This window comes from Otolemur garnettii, unplaced genomic scaffold, assembly GCF_000181295.1.
Source record: "Otolemur garnettii isolate 467f Iridium unplaced genomic scaffold, OtoGar3 scaffold00018, whole genome shotgun sequence".
Classification (NCBI taxonomy): Eukaryota; Metazoa; Chordata; class Mammalia; order Primates; family Galagidae; genus Otolemur; species Otolemur garnettii.
Window position 1 is genome coordinate 26240660 of NW_003852413.1, and position 17181 is coordinate 26257840.

The following is a 17181-nucleotide window of genomic DNA, read 5'->3' on the forward strand; positions in this document are numbered from 1 at the left end:
TTGGCCTTAGTTGTACAAGGACTAATGACTTGCCCTATAGACTACAGGCTCTTCCCAGGAGAGAACCTGAGTTGACACCATCTTGTTCCCCAGCAGGGAGCAACACACAGTACAAACTCCAACTCAGTGATTCCCTAAATATGGTCTTTGCACCACTTACTTTACAATTACCCAAGCAGGCTGGGGTCACTGGCTCATAGCTGTGATCCTATCATTTTGGCAGTACCACTTGGGAGGATTGCTTGAGGCCAAGAGTTGAAGACCAGCCTCTCTACATTAAAAAAAAAAAAAAAAAAAATTAGCGGGGCTGGTGGCAGCTACTCCAGCGGCTGAGGCAAGGGCAAGGGGGCCGCTTGAACACAGGAGTCTGAACAGTGAGCTATGACACCACTTCACGCTAGCCTGGGACCCTGTCTCAAAAAAAAAAAAAAAAAAAGAGCGACCCCATGGTTACTGAATAAGACTCAGTGGGGCCTCACTTTGCAAGGTTAACAAGCTCCCTAAGTGACGTTGGGGGCTAAGTAATATTTAAGACTCATAAACATATTTTGGAAATACAGCCAGATGGGGTTAGAGAACTCCGGAAACTGAGTAAAGTAGCTTAAAAAGCAAGACTAAACGTTGTGGGGCATCAGCCAAGGAAGGGCTCTTCGGGGTGTCCCTATCATTACAAAAATTGGTATTATGCCATCTCTCTCTCACACTAATGTTCCACCACCACCCTGACAACCCAGTCGCAGAGCTGTTTCCGTGATGGGATTTTTGTCTCGGCCAAAAGGGGCAACTGTCCTAGACTACCAGGGTTGCTGCGCCAGGCCCCAACCGAGGTTTCCGCCGCCAGCACCAAAGATGGCGGTATGAGCGTCGCAGGAGAACCACATGCTGTGCCCCGCCTCAGCCCCCTCGGGTCTCACTGGACTTTTGCAAGTCACTGGGGGACCCCTCAGTGGGGGGACTGCATGCTCCGGTGGCAATAGCCCTCCCTAGACCCTCATTCCTCAGCCGCGGAATGCACTGAAAGAACCCAGCCTGTATACTTTGCACCCAGCCTTGTAACACACGGCCACGGCAAACACGCGCCGGAGGGGTCCAGAAGGCCGGGCACTAGGGCCTTCGCCCTACCCATTGGTGGGTACACGTCGCGGGGCGGGCCTAGACCCTTATTGGACCATGGACCTTGTCAGTCTTGGGAGATCGAGCCGGGGAGGAGGGGGCACACTCAGTCATTGGGCCCTCTCTTCTGTCAGTCAGAGCGATATCCGGCGACGGCCACGGTCTCCGCTTGTGGATTGGAGAGACTGCTCCTGGGGTGGCTGCAGCGGGCGGGCTTCCGAGTGCGGTGGAAGGAGGGGGCGGGGAGGGAAGCGGAGGCTGGGGATCTCTAGGCCGGCCGGCGGTGGCGGCGGCGAGGCCGGGACTTCGGCTGAGGGCCTGTGGCGGCAGCGGCGGACGCCTAGCTCAGCAGCGGGTATCGGGCACATTCCTTTCCCTGAAGGGAGGGGTGCAGCGCCGCGGGGCCGAGGCTTATGGGGTGAGGGGCGGCGGGATTGTTCTAGGGGCAGGAGGCGGGCGCCGAGTAGGGTTCCCGTCGGGGCCCAGCCCTGGGCCTGACAGGGAACGGCCGCGCGCGGGTCCGAGAGGAAAGCTGGCTCGAGGTGGGATGGACTGGGCAGGGTTGAGGGCATAGGAAGGCGTGGTATGAGGCCCAGACTTAGGATTGGGGTGGGGCCATAAGGACGGAGGGCGGGGTGGGGTTTGCTTGTAAGGGTGGGTCAAGGCCAGGGAAGTAGCACTTGTTCGCCAGCCGCCCCAGGAGGCTAGAAGCGGAGGCGCCGAGAGTGGGCATGGCGACTTGGTCCCAGCCGGACTCGGGTACCCTGGGGCAGGGTGGGACCGTGCTAAGGCCAAGGCCATTTGGCCCTAAGTCGATCTTTAAGAGACTTTGTACCGTTTCTCGAACTTAATTGGCCTCTGGGAGATTTTAGTGATAAATTGCGTGAGATGGGAGAGTAGCATTAAGCAGGAATTTGGGGTTGCAATTGTGTTTACTCTAACCAAATGAAGGTGTGTGTGCGTATGTGTAGATCCCTTTAAGGGGAAGATCTTTAGAATGAAGTTGGTAGATGGGTCACAACAGTGAAAGTGGTTGGTTTATCAAATTAATGGAAGCTCAAAAGTAAAGACCAGAAACGGAAAGGCAGATTGACCCCCTCCCCGCTTGGCAGTCTGAGTTGAGAATTTAGCCATATCCTTCGGCTTTGGCTCAGAAGGTCATATGAATGAAAATAAAACCTGCCTATGCAAATTCTGGACAGAATAGTTCTGTGAAGGCCCCCACCACCCTTCTTTTTTTTTTCTTTTAATGTGAGTATGATAGGAGAGGGAAATCAAAGCCGGGAAAAGAAAATGTATTATCTTTTGTTGTGAAGTGGTGGCTTGAACATTGTCCTTATGTCCTTTCACACCCATTAATAATCTCTCCTTCCCCTTTCACACTGGAAGGGACAGTGTGTGGGCCGTTTACTCCTGAGAGTTGGGAAACGAACTTTAAGATGGGAAATGAGCATTTCATGTTAAATACAGAAGCTGGATTAGGGAAAGGACTGGTAAATCAAACAAGGTATAAAATATTTTGGATGCCCTGGGCATTGTCTGCTGATCCATAACAAACTACCTTTTAGGGTAGTGCAGATCTAATGTCCAGTAACTGAGTTCCTTTGTGATCAAAACCTTCCTTTAATAGTTGTTGTTCAGTCTTTAACAGGTTGTTTTGGTTTTTCTCAGAGAGTGTTTTTTTCTTCCTATAAAAGTGGTCTTTTAATGTGTTTTGTGTCTTTTGTGAGGGTTTTCCTACCCTAAACATGGTGTGAAAAGTGTGGAAATCTTATCCTTTTGCTCTTGTGGTTCCCATTTCAGGTTTCTCTGGAAACCCCCCTGGTAAGTGTGGAGGAGGCGGGACACTCTGACCCAAGACAAAAGGCCTGTAGCTTCAGCCAAAGAAAATAAACCTTAGGAGGGAGAAAGAAAAAAAAAAATCATCAGCTGTTCCTGAGAACAGCCTGCAGTGGAATCTACAGAGAGGACAACTAATGTGAGTGAGGAAGTGACTGTATGTGGACTGTGGAGACAGTAAGTCACGTGGGCCCCAGGGCCTGGACTGGGTTAGGAACAGTTGTGCTTTGAGAAGTAAGGTGTCAAGAAGGGAAAAGTGAATGTGGTCTGGAAAGTGGCCTTGGCTCCACAGGGTGTGCTTTCCTCTGGGGCCATCAGGGACCTCAGTCCCTGTGTTCTGTCAGGGTGGGGTACAAGGTTGGCACTGAGGAGGGTAACCTGCTGGCTGGAGCGGCAGAGCAGTGGCCTTGATTTGTCTTTTGGAAGATTTTAAAACCAAAAAGCATAAACATTCTGGTCCTTCAGCAATGCTTTCTCTGAAGAAATACTTAACGGAAGGACTTCTCCAGTTCACCATTCTGCTGAGTCTGATTGGGGTGCGGGTGGACGTGGATACTTACCTGACCTCACAGCTTCCCCCACTCCGGGAGATCATCCTGGGGCCCAGTTCTGCCTATACTCAGACCCAGTTCCACAACCTGAGGAATACGTTGGATGGCTATGGTATCCACCCCAAGAGCATAGACCTGGACAATTACTTCACTGCCCGGCGGCTCCTCAGTCAGGTGAGGGCCCTGGACAGGTTCCAGGTGCCAACCACTGAGGTAAATGCCTGGCTGGTTCACCGGGACCCGGAAGGGTCTGTCTCTGGCAGCCAGCCCAGCTCGGGCCTCACCCTCGAGAGTTCCAGTGGCCTCCAAGATGTGACAGCCCCAGACAACGGGGTGCGAGAAAGTGAAACGGAGCAGGGATTCAGTGAAGATTTGGAGGATTTGGGGGCTGTAGCCCCTCCAGTCAGTGGAGACTTAACCAAAGAGGTTAGTGGCCCTGTGGTGGGTGGGTGGGTGGAACCTGGGGATGGGGTGGGGGTGGACAGGTCCTGAAGGACTGTGGTCGCAGCACTAAGCCCTATAGAGTCAGATAGGTTCTGGGGGTGTCTTGGGCACCATTCCTAGATAGTAATGGGCTGAATTGTCTGAGTTTAAGATTGGGAACTGGGAGCATTTCCCTGTGTTGAACCATTGACCCACCTCTGAATGTACTGTCAGGGCAGTGGGAGGTTTCTAGCACATGCCAGGGTGTTTACTGCTTGGATTTCAACATGACTGCTGGAGGCCTGGGGTGGGGGAGGGAGTCATGTTGTGATGGGCTTGGATGTGGTGTATATCTGTTGCTAAGACACAAATACTTTGTGGACTCTTGCTTTGTACTCCTCATCAAAACACATACATATCTCCTTTGTGGTCAGTCCTGTTACTGTTACAAGGTCCTGATAATTCAGCTTTCCTGGGCCTAAGCCAAAGGGTAGATTTGAATACTTATTCTTGGCCAGGAGAGGGCCAAGGCTCCCATTCTTTGCTTAAGGCCCTCTACTGGGAGTAGGGAAGAGAGGGCTGGGAGCTAGAAGAGAAACTGCATTCTACTGCCCCAGTCAGCTCACTTTGAGTTGTCAGAAGAGATCTTTAGTTCCTGTCACGTGGCTGACATAACAGTTCTGGGCAGAAAGCGATGCACTTCTTTGCCTTTATGCAAAGGCTGCTGCTGCCCCTATCCCACCAACATGATAAGCCTGCTTTGAGCTCTGGATTTGTTTGGCTCTGGCTGGCCACATAGCCTTAAAGAGCTGGGGAAAAGGCCCACTGCACTCCTCTGACCATTAGTGAAGGAGAAGGCGGATTGTGCTGGGCTTGGTTTTCCAAGGAGAGGATGTGAAGTTTTATAGATGCTGCAGAGCTTGGCTCTTTCTATCCACAAGATCAAACCACATTTTGCCTCCTCCTTACATTGTGTCCTGTTTCTGAGCTCATTTCTCTGAATATGACTGTCAAAGTATATGGCTTATTATAGGCCAGTGGTCCTCAACTGGGGATGATTTTGCCCGCCCCCCCGCCCCTCCCCTCCCCGGGACAAGCGGCAAAGTCTTTAGAAAGTTTTGGTTGTTTCACATGAGGGGAAGTGCTACTTGTGTTTAGTGGATAGAAGCCAGGGACGCTGCTTAACATCCCAAACCGTTCAGGACAAACAGATTTTTATTTGACCCCACTTGTCAGTAGTGTAGAGGTTGAGAAATCCTGCTCTGTGCCTGGTTGGCTCATACTGGATCTACTTTGGGAGGGACTAGGACTATCTGAGCATGATAGCCAGGAACATTTCTTACCTTTCAGGGCCTCTTAGGTCTTAGCTTTATGCCGAGCCACTTGGAACTTCACCTCTCTTCTGCTTCCCCTTCCCTTCAGTGGGCTGCAGTCTTGCACAGTGTCCTGAAGAAGTGTGCCTCCCAGCTTCTGCTTCCATGCTCCTGCCCCAGGCCAGCTTCTCCACAGCTGGGGGAACTGGGTTTGCTCTGGGGAACTCTGGAGCAAATGGAGGGATAACTCCACTCCTTTTCTTGCCTGGTACTCTCTCAGGATGAGATGGGATGTTTCGGTGATAACTGAGTGGATTTGGGGAAGAATGGGTTGAGACTTTGACCTTGCTTTTCTGTTTCTTGGCCCTCATGAAGCTTGTGCTTTCTCTGATCTCCAACCTTCACTGCTCCTTGGAAGGTGGGATGGGTCAGCATCAGGGGCCAGGCTGGGCATGGGGGAAGGGAGGATTATTATGTGTCTAGAACAACATTTCCTCAGCAACTCAGGGATAAAAATACCCAGGTCCAGAGCATGTGACAGGCACTGCTGGAGCCGGTATTATCCCTGGGGTAGTGGTGCGCCCTGCTGCCAGGCATGTCCAATGGACAGCCATAGGCTAGGCCCTTGTCAGGGATAGGATTCCCCTCGAGGTTGGCATTCTGCCCAGAGCAGGGGGGTGGCCTGTTTACAGCTCTTTCAGGCTAGGAGCAGGCTGTGACCAGAGAGAACATACTGTTTCTCTGACCTGACCTTAGGCTTCAGGGGAGCAGTAATGAGGAGGGAGCTAAATTTCTCCCTGGAGAAGCCAGTCCAGGGAGTCTTGAATTGTCATACTGATGCTGTTGGGGGCTTCTTTCCTGCGTGGAGAGATGTGGGCCAGGGATCAGGCAGAGAATGTTTTTGACCAAGCTGGGGTGAAGCGTGGGAGATATATTCATGCCAGGACATCATTGCAGAGCACCTGTCTCCCTTAGTGCAGGGCTTCAGGGTTGTGTCTTCTTATGCTCGGGGCTAGGCCTGGCTGCTGTGACATTGCTGCACTTGTGCAAAAGGCGTTCCCATTTCCTCTGGTCTGGCCCGTTTTGGGATGACAAAACCTCTGGTTTATGGTAGCACTGGATGCCTTGGGTTTCTGACCAGCCAGGCTTGTGATCCCTGGCCTTGAGGACTGGCCACAGCCTTTTCTTAAGGAACGAGAAAACTTCCACTTCCAGCAAAGAATTTAGATTTTGGGAGAGCTGCAGGAGGAGTGTCTGCCCAGTCCTGAGTGGGCTGGATGAGCAAGATGCGCCAGGAGGGAGGAGAGTGGCACCCCTTCCCCCAGGGCGCTCTCACTGCGCCACCCCAGCTGACAGACTGGGCTGGGTGGGGCTGCCCGCCCCTGGGTGCATCTCCTCAAGGAGACGGAGGCGGCCCAGGGATGGGCTGGTTCCTTGCGGCAGCTTCTCCAGCTGCCCTGGTGCAGAGATTGGTTCCCGTCTGCAGCTAGGTAACAGGCGGTGGGAGGGGATTGGCTCCTTCCGCATCTCCAGCGGAGACTTGGGGGAGGAGATTGGCTCTCGGCGCAGCCTAGGTAACGACAGTGGGAGGGGATTGGCTCTTTCCGCAGCCCAGCTGCTGACCTGGGGGAGGGGATTGGCTCTCTGCAGCCTCAGCAGTGACCTGCGGGGTGGGAGGGGGAGGGGATTGGCTCCTTGCTGCAGCCTAGGTAACAAGTTTGGGGGGCGTGGGGAGGGGGAGAGAGGGAGGAGCGGGAGGATAGGCCCAGGAGGGAGCTTGCTTTCCTCTGCAGCTTGAGCACGGAGCATGGGGTGGGAGTCCCATCTCACTGCAGCCTCTGCGGTGAGCTCAGGGTGGGGGCTGCTGGGCGCCTGAGTGGAACTGGGGTTGTGAGGTGGGAGGGGGCTGCTCAAGGATGGAGGAAGGGGGCTGGGCTGGGCCGCCCAGGCAGCAGCACGGGCGGGGCACCCTCCTCGGGCCCCTTGGAGCTAGCAAGGGGCCACCCTTCCAGCCTGGTGTGCTCCCTGCAAGCCACGAGCTCCTTGCAGCCCCCTGTCCGGCTTCCCGGCGCCGGCTGCCCTGGGGCTCATCTCGCAGACCATGACCCGCCTGGACCGCAGCTCTCACAGTGGTGGGGGCCATGCCAAAGGCAGCCGGCCCCTTAACTCTTTGCTGGCTGGTCACCAGGTGGCCCAGCCCCCTTCTGCTCCTGGGTCCAGGGCTTCTGTTCAGGTTGGTGTATGTGCGGGAGACTAAAGCGAGTAGTACATCTGGGAGGGCTTAGGATTGGGAGGGTTATGGTGGGAAAGGGTTAGGAAGTTGGGTCTGGTCTAAAGATACTGCTTCTGAAAAGTGCTTTTTAACCCTGAATGGAAGGCAACACTATAGTTTCTTCAGATTTAAGGAGGGCTCAGTCCCAGGGGGTGGCTTGTATATAGGAAACCCAGATGGCTCTACTTATTGGGGTTCTATGCTACTGGCAATGGGGGTGGCAGTTGGTGCAGGAATGTTCAAAAGCCACCAGGATAGAGCAGGAGGGAGGCATTTGATGCCCAGGGTGGCATTCGGAGCTGAGCAGTGATGGGGGCTGTGTCCTTGAATAGGCTGGCTGATGGGGAATCGGTGAGTCCTGGGGTGTGGTAAGGAAGGGACACAGTGGGGCTGGTCTGGGCAGGGGTGGGATGCCTAGTGGGGTCATTTGACTACCTGAGTCTCCCCTGGGGTGGAGGCAGCTTGCCAGGATCAGCTGAGAGTGGGAATTCTGGCAGGGTTGGATCTTGAGGTGAGTGAGCTTTAGGAGTTGTGAATGTTCAGCTTTACTCCTGCTGTCAGCTGGGTAAGGGGGAATGGGCCTAGGAAGGGCTGGAGACAGCCTGTCCATTGTCATTGGTTGCATCAGGTGGTTGGAAATGCAGGGATTTTCCTCTTCAGCCCACCCCACCCCTTTATGCAAATGAATGGCACCACAGGCTGATGCAAGCCTGGCCACTGCTAAGCAATTCTGGCTGACAGTTTGCCTTTGCTTTACCTGGCCAGCGTCCTACTAACCAAGTTTTAAGGGGTTCCCATTCCCTGAATGAGAGGTGTCTCCTGATTTCCCCACCTTGTAGGAGTGAGGCAGCCCTGCCTTGTAGCCTGGGTGTGTCTCTAGTCAGGATCCTAAGCCTTTAGACCTTTATGGTGATAGCTGTGCTAATAGATTTTGCTAGTAGCTCTTTTACGGGGAAGGAGTAGTGTCTGAAAATGGATGAATGTAGGCTTGCTGGTGCAGAGGGCGGGAGGTGAAGGCTGGCAGGGTGCGGGGCTGGGAGGGGCTTTCCCAGGACTAACTGGAGCAACACTAAGAGGGACCTCTGAGGACAGGACAGGGAGGGTCCTTGGGACCTGAAAGCTAAAGTCATGGTGATCTGTCTTTCAGGACATAGATCTGATTGACATCCTTTGGCGACAGGATATTGACCTGGGGGCTGGGCGTGAGGTTTTTGACTATAGTCATCGCCAAAAAGAGCAAGATGTGGATAAGGAGCTGCAAGATGGAAACGAGCAGGAAACCTGGGCTGGTGAGGGAGGCGAAGCTTTGGCACGAAACCTGCTAGTGGATGGAGAGACCGGGGAGAGCTTCCCTGCACAGGTACCACCACCTCTGCCTGCTGGGCTCTTCTCTCCCTGTTCCCCTGAAACTCAACAAACTAGGCTACAGTTCTTCCAGAAATTTCCCTTAAGGCAGGTTGTGTATGGGGTAGACTTAAATTTCTATTTTGGGTTAGGGTTTCTAAGTCACAGCAGCTGAGCTGAGGAGGGGGGAGTGGATAAGCAGCAGATGCAGAAGGCCTTGGCAACAGACAACACAAAGGAGGAAAAGCATCTAGCATCTTCCTCCTTGCTTCAGGACCCTTCCACTCTCCCTTTTGTTGTCCTGGGAGTTCGGGATTTGGGGAATGGGAGGGAGACTGCGGAACTGGAGCCATGCTGGGGAAGAGACTTCAGCCCCAGGCACCCAAGGCCCCGATCAGTCAGACTTACAGTTGCTGTTGCCACAGGTGCCTGGTGGGGAGGACCAGACGGCCCTGTCCCTGGAAGAGTGCCTTAGGCTGCTGGAGGCCACCTGCCCCTTTGGGGAGAATGCTGAGGTGAGCAGGACTCCAGGGAGAGTCCACCAAGCAAGCAGGGCAGCCTGCATTGGTGTGTTCCTCCAAGGCTGAGGGGCCAGCTGTTGGTTCTGGCCTCGTCCTGGCTGCTGGGGGTAAATGCGAGGAAGGAAGAAACAGAAGCAGACTCCAGGTGGTCATCTCTGGGAGAAAAGCACAAGGTGGTCTTTCTTTCTCCCCTGTTATAAAGCCTCTGTGTTTTGCCCTAGTTTTCAGCAGACATTTCCAGCATAACAGAAGCAGTGCCTAGTGAGAGTGAGCCCCCAGTTCTTCAAAACAACCTCTTGTCTCCTCTCCTGACGGGGACAGAGTCACCATTTGATTTGGAACAACAGTGGCAAGATCTCATGTCCATCATGGAAATGCAGGTAGGATTGTCAAGATGGAGTACAAACCTATCAGAATTTGTATAGTCCACTGCTTTCTCTAGAGAGAGGAATATGAGTAATATTTTCTCTGAGCCATAGGAAAGTGGGGACACTGGGAAGTAACCTGTCTAGGTGTCTTCTTGGGGGGTGGGGAGTGGAGACAGGGGTAGGGTCTGGGTTAAATGAAATCTAAGACAGCCTACTAGGACCTGCTTCCTAGGCAGATAGTCACTTGTCTGGGTGCTTCTAAGGTTCCCAGTTGATAGCTGACACTTGCCTAGTGCTTTGCAGCTATAGTTTTCTCACTCAGCCTTCACAATCATCTGGTCAGCCCTTTATTATTTCAAAAGTAAGGAAACTGAAGCTCAGAGGGATTAAGTGATGTCCCTGTGGTCACACAGCAAGTGGTGTAGGTAGGTTTCCTGATTTCACTGATTTTGCACTAAAGAGATAGTGTTTTCTTCCTCTCCAAGACAGTGGTTCTCAACTTGTGGGTCATGACCCACGGGAACTGTATTAAAGGGCCGTGGCATTAGGAAGGTTGAGAACCACTGCTCTAAGATGTGGGAGTCAGGCCAGATATAACAAGGAGCTGGTCAGTCCTGCACTGGGGTGGAGCCCACATGAAGGAACCCTTCTCTGCCAGGCCTGATGGACCAAGCGTGGCCAGGAGGTGACACTGTGGCTTTTGGTTTCCAGTCTCTGTCCTTTCTACCCATGCAGCTGTCTGTGCTTCTGTTGGGTGCCTACAGTATGTGAGCCCCAAGGGAGAGGGGTCTGCTCTTAGTGAAGAGTGGTGTTCTTCTCCCCTCCCAGGCCATGGAAGTGAACACGTCAGCAAGTGAAATCCTTTACAATACCCCTCCTGGAGACCCACTGAGCACCAACTATAGCCTTGCCCCCAACACTCCCATCAATCAGAATGTCAGCCTGCATCAGGCTTCCCTGGGGGGCTGCAGCCAGGACTTCTCACTCTTCAGCCCCGAGGTGGAAAGCCTGCCTGTGGCTGGCAGCTCCACGCTGCTTCCACTGGTCCCCAGCAATTCCACCAGCCTCAACTCCACCTTTGGCTCCACCAACCTGGGAGGATTCTTCTTTCCACCCCAGCTCAACGGCACAGCCAATGACACAGCAGGCCCCGAGCTGCCTGACCCACTGGGGGGCCTGTTAGATGAAGCCATGCTGGATGAGATCAGCCTAATGGACCTGGCCATTGAAGAAGGCTTTAACCCTGTGCAGGCCTCGCAGCTTGAGGAGGAGTTTGACTCTGACTCAGGCCTCTCCTTGGACTCCAGCCATAGCCCCTCCTCCCTGAGCAGCTCTGAGGGTAGCTCTTCCTCTTCCTCTTCTTCCGCTTCCTCTGCTTCTTCCTCTGCCTCTTCCTCCTTTTCTGAGGAAGGTGCTGTTGGCTACAGCTCTGACTCTGAGACCCTGGATCTGGAAGAGGCCGAGGGTGCTGTGGGCTACCAACCTGAGTATTCCAAGTTCTGCCGCATGAGCTACCAGGATCCGTCACAGCTCTCCTGCCTGCCCTACTTGGAGCACGTGGGCCACAACCACACATACAACATGGCACCCAGCGCCCTCGACGCTGCTGATCTGCCGCCGCCCAGCGCCCTCAAGAAGGGTAGCAAGGAGAAGCAGGCCGACTTCCTGGATAAGCAGATGAGCCGGGATGAGCACAGAGCCCGGGCCATGAAGATCCCTTTTACCAATGACAAAATCATCAACCTTCCTGTGGAGGAGTTCAACGAGCTGCTGTCCAAATACCAGCTCAGTGAGGCCCAGCTGAGCCTCATCCGGGATATCCGGCGCCGGGGCAAGAACAAGATGGCGGCGCAGAACTGCCGCAAGCGCAAGCTGGACACCATCCTAAACTTGGAGCGAGATGTGGAAGACCTGCAGCGTGATAAAGCCCGGCTGCTGCGGGAGAAGGTGGAATTCCTGCGGTCTCTGCGGCAGATGAAGCAGAAGGTCCAGAGTCTGTACCAGGAGGTGTTTGGGCGACTGCGGGATGAAAATGGACGACCCTACTCGCCTAGCCAGTATGCGCTCCAGTACGCTGGGGATGGCAGTGTCCTCCTCATCCCCCGCACGATGGCCGACCAACAGGCCCGGCGGCAGGAGAGGAAGCCAAAGGACCGGAGAAAGTGAGCCTGGGGAGGAAGGGGGGTTGACGTTCACCAAGACTGAAACTGGAGAAGGGCTGGGCCTGGACCTGGACCTACAGGGGGACTTTAATGCCTTCTTATCCAGTATATCTTCTCAGATGGGATGACTGCGGGTCAGTGTACAGGAAGAGGCAGGCGCAGGCGCTGTCTGGCTCTACCCCCCCCCCCCAACTGGGGTAGGGTGGAAGTGGTCAGACCACTTGGTGGACAGGGTCCTCACCCTACCCCTTTTCCTGTTGAGGCAAGGGTGGTGGCTGGCATTGCTGGAGGTAGTAAAGCTATGCAGAGCGAAGGCCGGCGAAGGGAAAGGGGGGATCTGTGAGAGGAGAGGAAAGTAGGAGAAAGTTGCATTCCAGGAAGGAAGGAAGGAAGGAAGGAAGTGAAAAAGGAAAGAAATCCCCCAAAAAATCAAAGCGGGAAGAAAATCAAAGGGAAAAGTTAGGTTGCTTTGGCCAGGATTCCAGGCAGCAGGTTTGAATGACTCCGATGGGCCTAGGTTACTAGTGTGATAAACCCCATTTCACCCCAGGGGGACACACAGACACAGGGATGGGGGTGGGGCTTAACTTTTCTGCTCCTTGCACTTTGGCATCCTTGAAGGAGAGCTGTTGGATATTATTGCCTGTAATGTTTCAATCTAATGGGAACCACTGGGACTCAGGACTGGCTTGGAGGTTTAGGGTGAAAGTAGAGTGAAGAAAAAGGGGTCGAGTCCCCATGCTGCAGTAGCCCCAACACTACGCATGTCACTCACTGCCTTGCCACTGCCATCTCCCTCTCTGCTTCAGCCATCTCTGAGCTGAGGCTCCTTCTGTCTCCATCAAAGCCTGCATGTGAATGCTGTCCTCTTCCTGTCATCCTATGTCTTTGTCCCATCCTGTAACCCCTCACCCCTCTCAGCTGCCTGTAGCTCTTCTGCAGCTGGGCGCGGTGCTGGTGCTGGCAGTGCTCCTGGTACTGGGCCCAGCCTTCCTCTGGGAATTTCTGAGGCAGGGGGATGGTGTGGAGGGAGAAACCAGTGCACCAACCTCCAGGCAGTATTCAGCACAACACTGGGGAGTGACCCTTCCCTCAGGCCTCTGCCAACAACTGAGCAAATCACTGGGAAAACACAAAAACTAAAACCCAGCAACTACACAAAAAACCCTAGTCCACTTAGAATTTCTTGCGCTTTGATTTTTTTAGGGTTTGTGCCCTGTTTTCACTTATAGGGTCTAGAATGCTTGTATTGAGTAAAAAGGAGATGCCCCAATATCAAAGCTGCTAAATGTTCTCTTTGCCATAAAGACTCCGTGTAACTGTGTGAACACTTGGGATTTTTCTCCTCTGTCCTGAGGTCTCCGTCTTTCTTTTTTGGGTTTCTAGGAGAATGGGAGGCGCATGTAATGGGGGCTGAGAGCATTCTCCCCTACGAGCTTTGGGCCGCAGGCAGCTTCTTCACAGCCCCAGCTTACCACAGGCTCCTGGAGGACTGCCTGGGGGAGACAGAGATGGGGAGCCAAGGTAGCAGATGGCTTCAAGACCACAGTGTCTTTATTTTTAACTGCTACTGCTGCCCCAGCTCTGCCGGGCTCTGAAGTACTGCCCCAGACTAGCAGGAGTGAGTTGGGGGAGAGAAGCAGTGATTCCTCCTGCATGGGGGGGAAAAGGGTTCCTAACTGAACAGTAGGAGTAGAAGGTGTGAGCCTGGGAGTGCTTTTATAAATTATTTTCCTTGTAGATTTTATTTTTAATTTATCTTTGTGACCTGGCAGGGAGAGGAGAGAAGGAAAGAGATGCTGTTGAGCACATGACAAAATAAAATAAAATAAAATGGATGATTCATTCTCAAGTGCAGTTTTTCCCCACTTTGAATTTAAATTAAGAGTAAAGGAAACAGGCCCCATGTGGGGAGGACTGGCCATTGTGTGGCTGAGGCAAGAGCACACTTGGGAAGGTGGGTGGAGAGCTGGGGAGGTTGACATGGAGAATCTAAAAAGACAGAAGTCTTAAATGCTATATTGAACCTTCTAGGCAGATGTTACATACATTAGAGCAGTTGTTCCCAACCTTCCTAATGCTGCGGCCCTTTAATACAGTTCCTCACGTTGTGGTGACCCCCAACCATAGCATTATTTTTGGTTGCTTCTTCATAACTAATTTTGCTACTGTTATGAATCGTAATGTAAATATCTGATATGCAGGATGTATTTAGGTGACCCCTGTAAGGGGGGTCATTTGGCCCCCTTTAGGGTTTGCTAGCTGAATCCTCTCAGAGGAAGGATTCAGACCTCTTTGGGCCTCCCACCTCTTAACAGGATAGGTATAATCTGGCCCAGCTCCTTAACCTGTCCACCTGCTACAAACCATGTTTAAGCTTAGTTGTGCTGTTATTTTTCCAGTGGCTCCCCCTGCCAAAGAGGCACAGTATATTGGAGTGTAGTCATGACATCGAAAACCTGAGAAATCAATGGGACCAACATATGGCAAGCACTATATATAGCATGACCAAGAGCAGGAACAGAATAGGAAGCCAGGCCCAGGCCTTAAGACAGAAAACCTCTCCAGCTAAGGTGACTAGAATCTCTTCTACCTCGAAAAATTTGCTCTAATACCCAGCTTGTGGTGAGCTGTACTGCCTTAGGGTACCTTGGGGTAAATACTAGAACTCCCACATGCCCAGCTTAGGAGGGGTGCTTAGTAAATGCCTGAGGCATGAACATACTCACATGGCAGCCTTTTAAGAGTTTATCAGACAAGGTTTAGGAGAAGTTGCAATCCTCATAATGGAACCTGTGATCTTGACCTGGGTACCACTTTGTAACCTGGCTCAGTTCAGTTCTTTAATGAAGCTACTAAAGTCCTAAGGGGTGGAGTAGAAGTCTAAGAATAACACTGATTACTTACATTTACATTTACAAGAGCTTTACCCCTGGCTCTCCCAATCTCTGGTTGGAAATAGTTGGTCATATCAGACAACTCTTGATTAGGAATTGACTAATGTCTGTAAACTGGATAAAACCAAGATTCTTAAAGGGAAACACTAAAAATTAAATTTGAGAGACATTAATTCATGCCAATAATTTTTAAAATACAAATTATATGTAGAAGGGTAAACTGCAATGAGTAAAATTCATTTATTTAATGTTTTTTGTATGCTTTCTAGAAATGTGTGTACAGTCATGTGTTGCTTAACATTCTGAGAAGCACTTGTGTTAGGCAGCTCTGTTGTGTGAACATAGAGTGTACTTAACACAAACCTAGATGGTGCAGCTAGGCTACGTGGTACTAGCCTGTTGCTCCCAGGATACAAATCTGCACGTTACTGTACTGAGACTGCAGGCAACTGGAACACAATGGTATTTGTGTATTTAAACCTATCTAAGTGTAGAAAAGGAGCAGTAAAAATACCGTATTGTAATCTTTTGGATCTACCATCACATATATGGACTGTAACAAAATGTTACGTGGCACATGCAGTCATATATGTATTTTTGTTTAGTAGACAATCAGGCCATAATTTGTTCTGCACTTTTTTTTTTTTGAGACAGAGTCGCCCTTGGTAGAGTGCTGTGGCGTGGCGTGGCGTGGCGTGGCATCACAGCTCATAGCAACTTCAAACTCTTGGGCTCAAGTGATGCTCTTGCCTCAGCCTCCGAGTTTAACTAGGACCACAGGTGCACAGGCGCTCACCACAATGCCTGGCCATTGTTTTTTTGTTGTTGTTGTAGGTGTCTTTGTTTAGCAGGCCCGGGCTGGGCTTGAACCTGCCACTTCGGTGAATGTGGTAGGTGCCCTACTCATAGAGCTATGGGCACTGAGCTTACAACCTTTTTTTTTTACTTAAAAGATTTATATTGGCAACTTCTGAAATAATCTTACTGAAGGAAAAGTTTTCTTGTTTTAAATAAATTTATTGGCGAGAAAAAAAAGATTTATAGAGATTTGAAAAATTCTTCTTTATCCCTTTCTAAGTGTTATACCTGTTCTAAGTCAGTGTGTTTTTTTTTGTTTTTTTTTTTTTTTTGAGACAGAGCCTCAAGCTGCCCCCCTGGGTAGAGTGCTATGGCATTACAGCTCACAGCAAGCTCCAACTCCTGGGCTCAAGCGAGTCTCCTGCCTCCGCCTCCCAAGTAGCTGGGACCACAGGCGCCCGCCACAATGCCCGGCTATTTTTTGGTTGCAGCCGTCATTGTTGTTTTGGCGGGGCCGGGCTGGGGATTCGAACCCGCCACCTTAGGTGTACGTGGCTGGTGCCTTAGCCGGTTGAGCTATAGGCGCCGAGCCTAAGTCAGTGTGTTTTTAATAACCCCCCTAACCCCTTGCAGAGAAATGTAGTTTTGTCTGGGATCATGCTGATTAGCTTGGGGCATGGGGCCAAGTTGGTCAGCGCTGCTGTGGGGCTGACCTCTTTTTCTGCTGGCAGGTAGAGTGGGTGTTCTAGCCTCCAGACTTTTTCTGGCAGGGAGAAGATAGGAGGTCACACAAGAGCTGCTACCGCTAACCCATCCATCTATGACAGGAAATGAGAAGAGGTCCTGGGTCAAGGCAGGGAGATAAGCAGGCCTTAGGCTTAACTGAGGACCAAACTCTGCAAGGTGACCTGCTCCTTGAGTGGGCCAAGGAGCTAGCTTTTTTTTTGACTTTGGCAATCCTAGGCTTCATTCAAACTGATATTTCCACATATCTTAAGTCATGTAAGGAAATGGAACAGACTAGTGTTTCAACCCTGTGTGATCCCACCAGCTGGGGCTATCTCATCAATACAGATAGAATGTATATATACAAGTGCCTTGCATAAAAAATAATAACCTTCCTACCCTCAACTCTTCTACCTCATTTCTGTAGGTACTGATCAAGAACAAAAACTTTAAAAGCTCAGACTAAAAAATGCAGTTCAGACCTGGCACAGTGGTTCATGCCTGTAATCATAGCACTCTGGAGCCAAGGCAGGTGGATTGCTTGAGCTCAGAAGTTAGAAACTAGCCTGAGCAGGATTGAGACCCTGTCTAAAAAACAGCCAGGCATTGTGGTCGGTGCCTGTAGTCCCAGCTACTTAGGCTGAGGCAAAAGGATTACTTGAACCTAGGAGTTTGAGGTTGCTGTTAGCTATGAAAACAGCACTCTCGCCTGGAGCAACAGACTGAGACTCTGCCTCCAAAATTAATAAATAAATCAATTTTTAAAAGTTCAGGACACTCGGCTCGGCGCCTATAGCTCAACCGGCTAAGGCGCCAGCCACGTACACCTAAGGTGGCGGGTTCGAATCCCCAGC

The 17181-nt window shown here is 51.7% G+C and overlaps 1 protein-coding gene across 5 annotated transcripts; it reads left to right on the top strand.

Annotated features, from left to right (window-relative positions):
• The first annotated feature begins 1364 nt into the window (after positions 1-1364).
• On the top strand, positions 1365-13755 carry NFE2L1 (nuclear factor, erythroid 2 like 1). 5 transcript variants are annotated; one of them, XM_012803081.2, is made up of 6 exons: positions 1365-1468; positions 2917-3929; positions 8659-8871; positions 9281-9370; positions 9598-9756; positions 10573-13755. In XM_012803081.2, exons 2-6 carry the CDS (start codon positions 3420-3422, stop codon positions 11908-11910), a joined length of 2310 nt encoding a protein of 769 aa, XP_012658535.1. In that variant the 5' UTR covers positions 1365-1468; positions 2917-3419; the 3' UTR covers positions 11911-13755. The 5 variants fall into 5 exon arrangements, with proteins under 5 accessions (XP_012658535.1, XP_012658537.1, XP_012658539.1 ...); XM_012803083.2 differs by lacking the exon at positions 1365-1468 and adding an exon at positions 1475-1872 and having other exon boundaries at positions 8692-8871; XM_012803080.2 differs by lacking the exon at positions 1365-1468 and adding an exon at positions 1476-1872.
• Positions 13756-17181: the final 3426 nt, after the last annotated feature.

Bases quoted from the DNA above. Each gene is read 5' to 3' on its own strand.
- NFE2L1 (XM_012803081.2), top strand. From the start codon at position 3,420: ATGCTTTCTCTGAAGAAATACTTAACGGAAGGACTTCTCCAGTTCACC. The intron at 8,872-9,280 runs GTACCACCACCT...CTGTTGCCACAG, and splicing joins GGGAGAGCTTCCCTGCACAG to GTGCCTGGTGGGGAGGACCA. The intron at 9,371-9,597 runs GTGAGCAGGACT...GTTTTGCCCTAG, and splicing joins CCTTTGGGGAGAATGCTGAG to TTTTCAGCAGACATTTCCAG.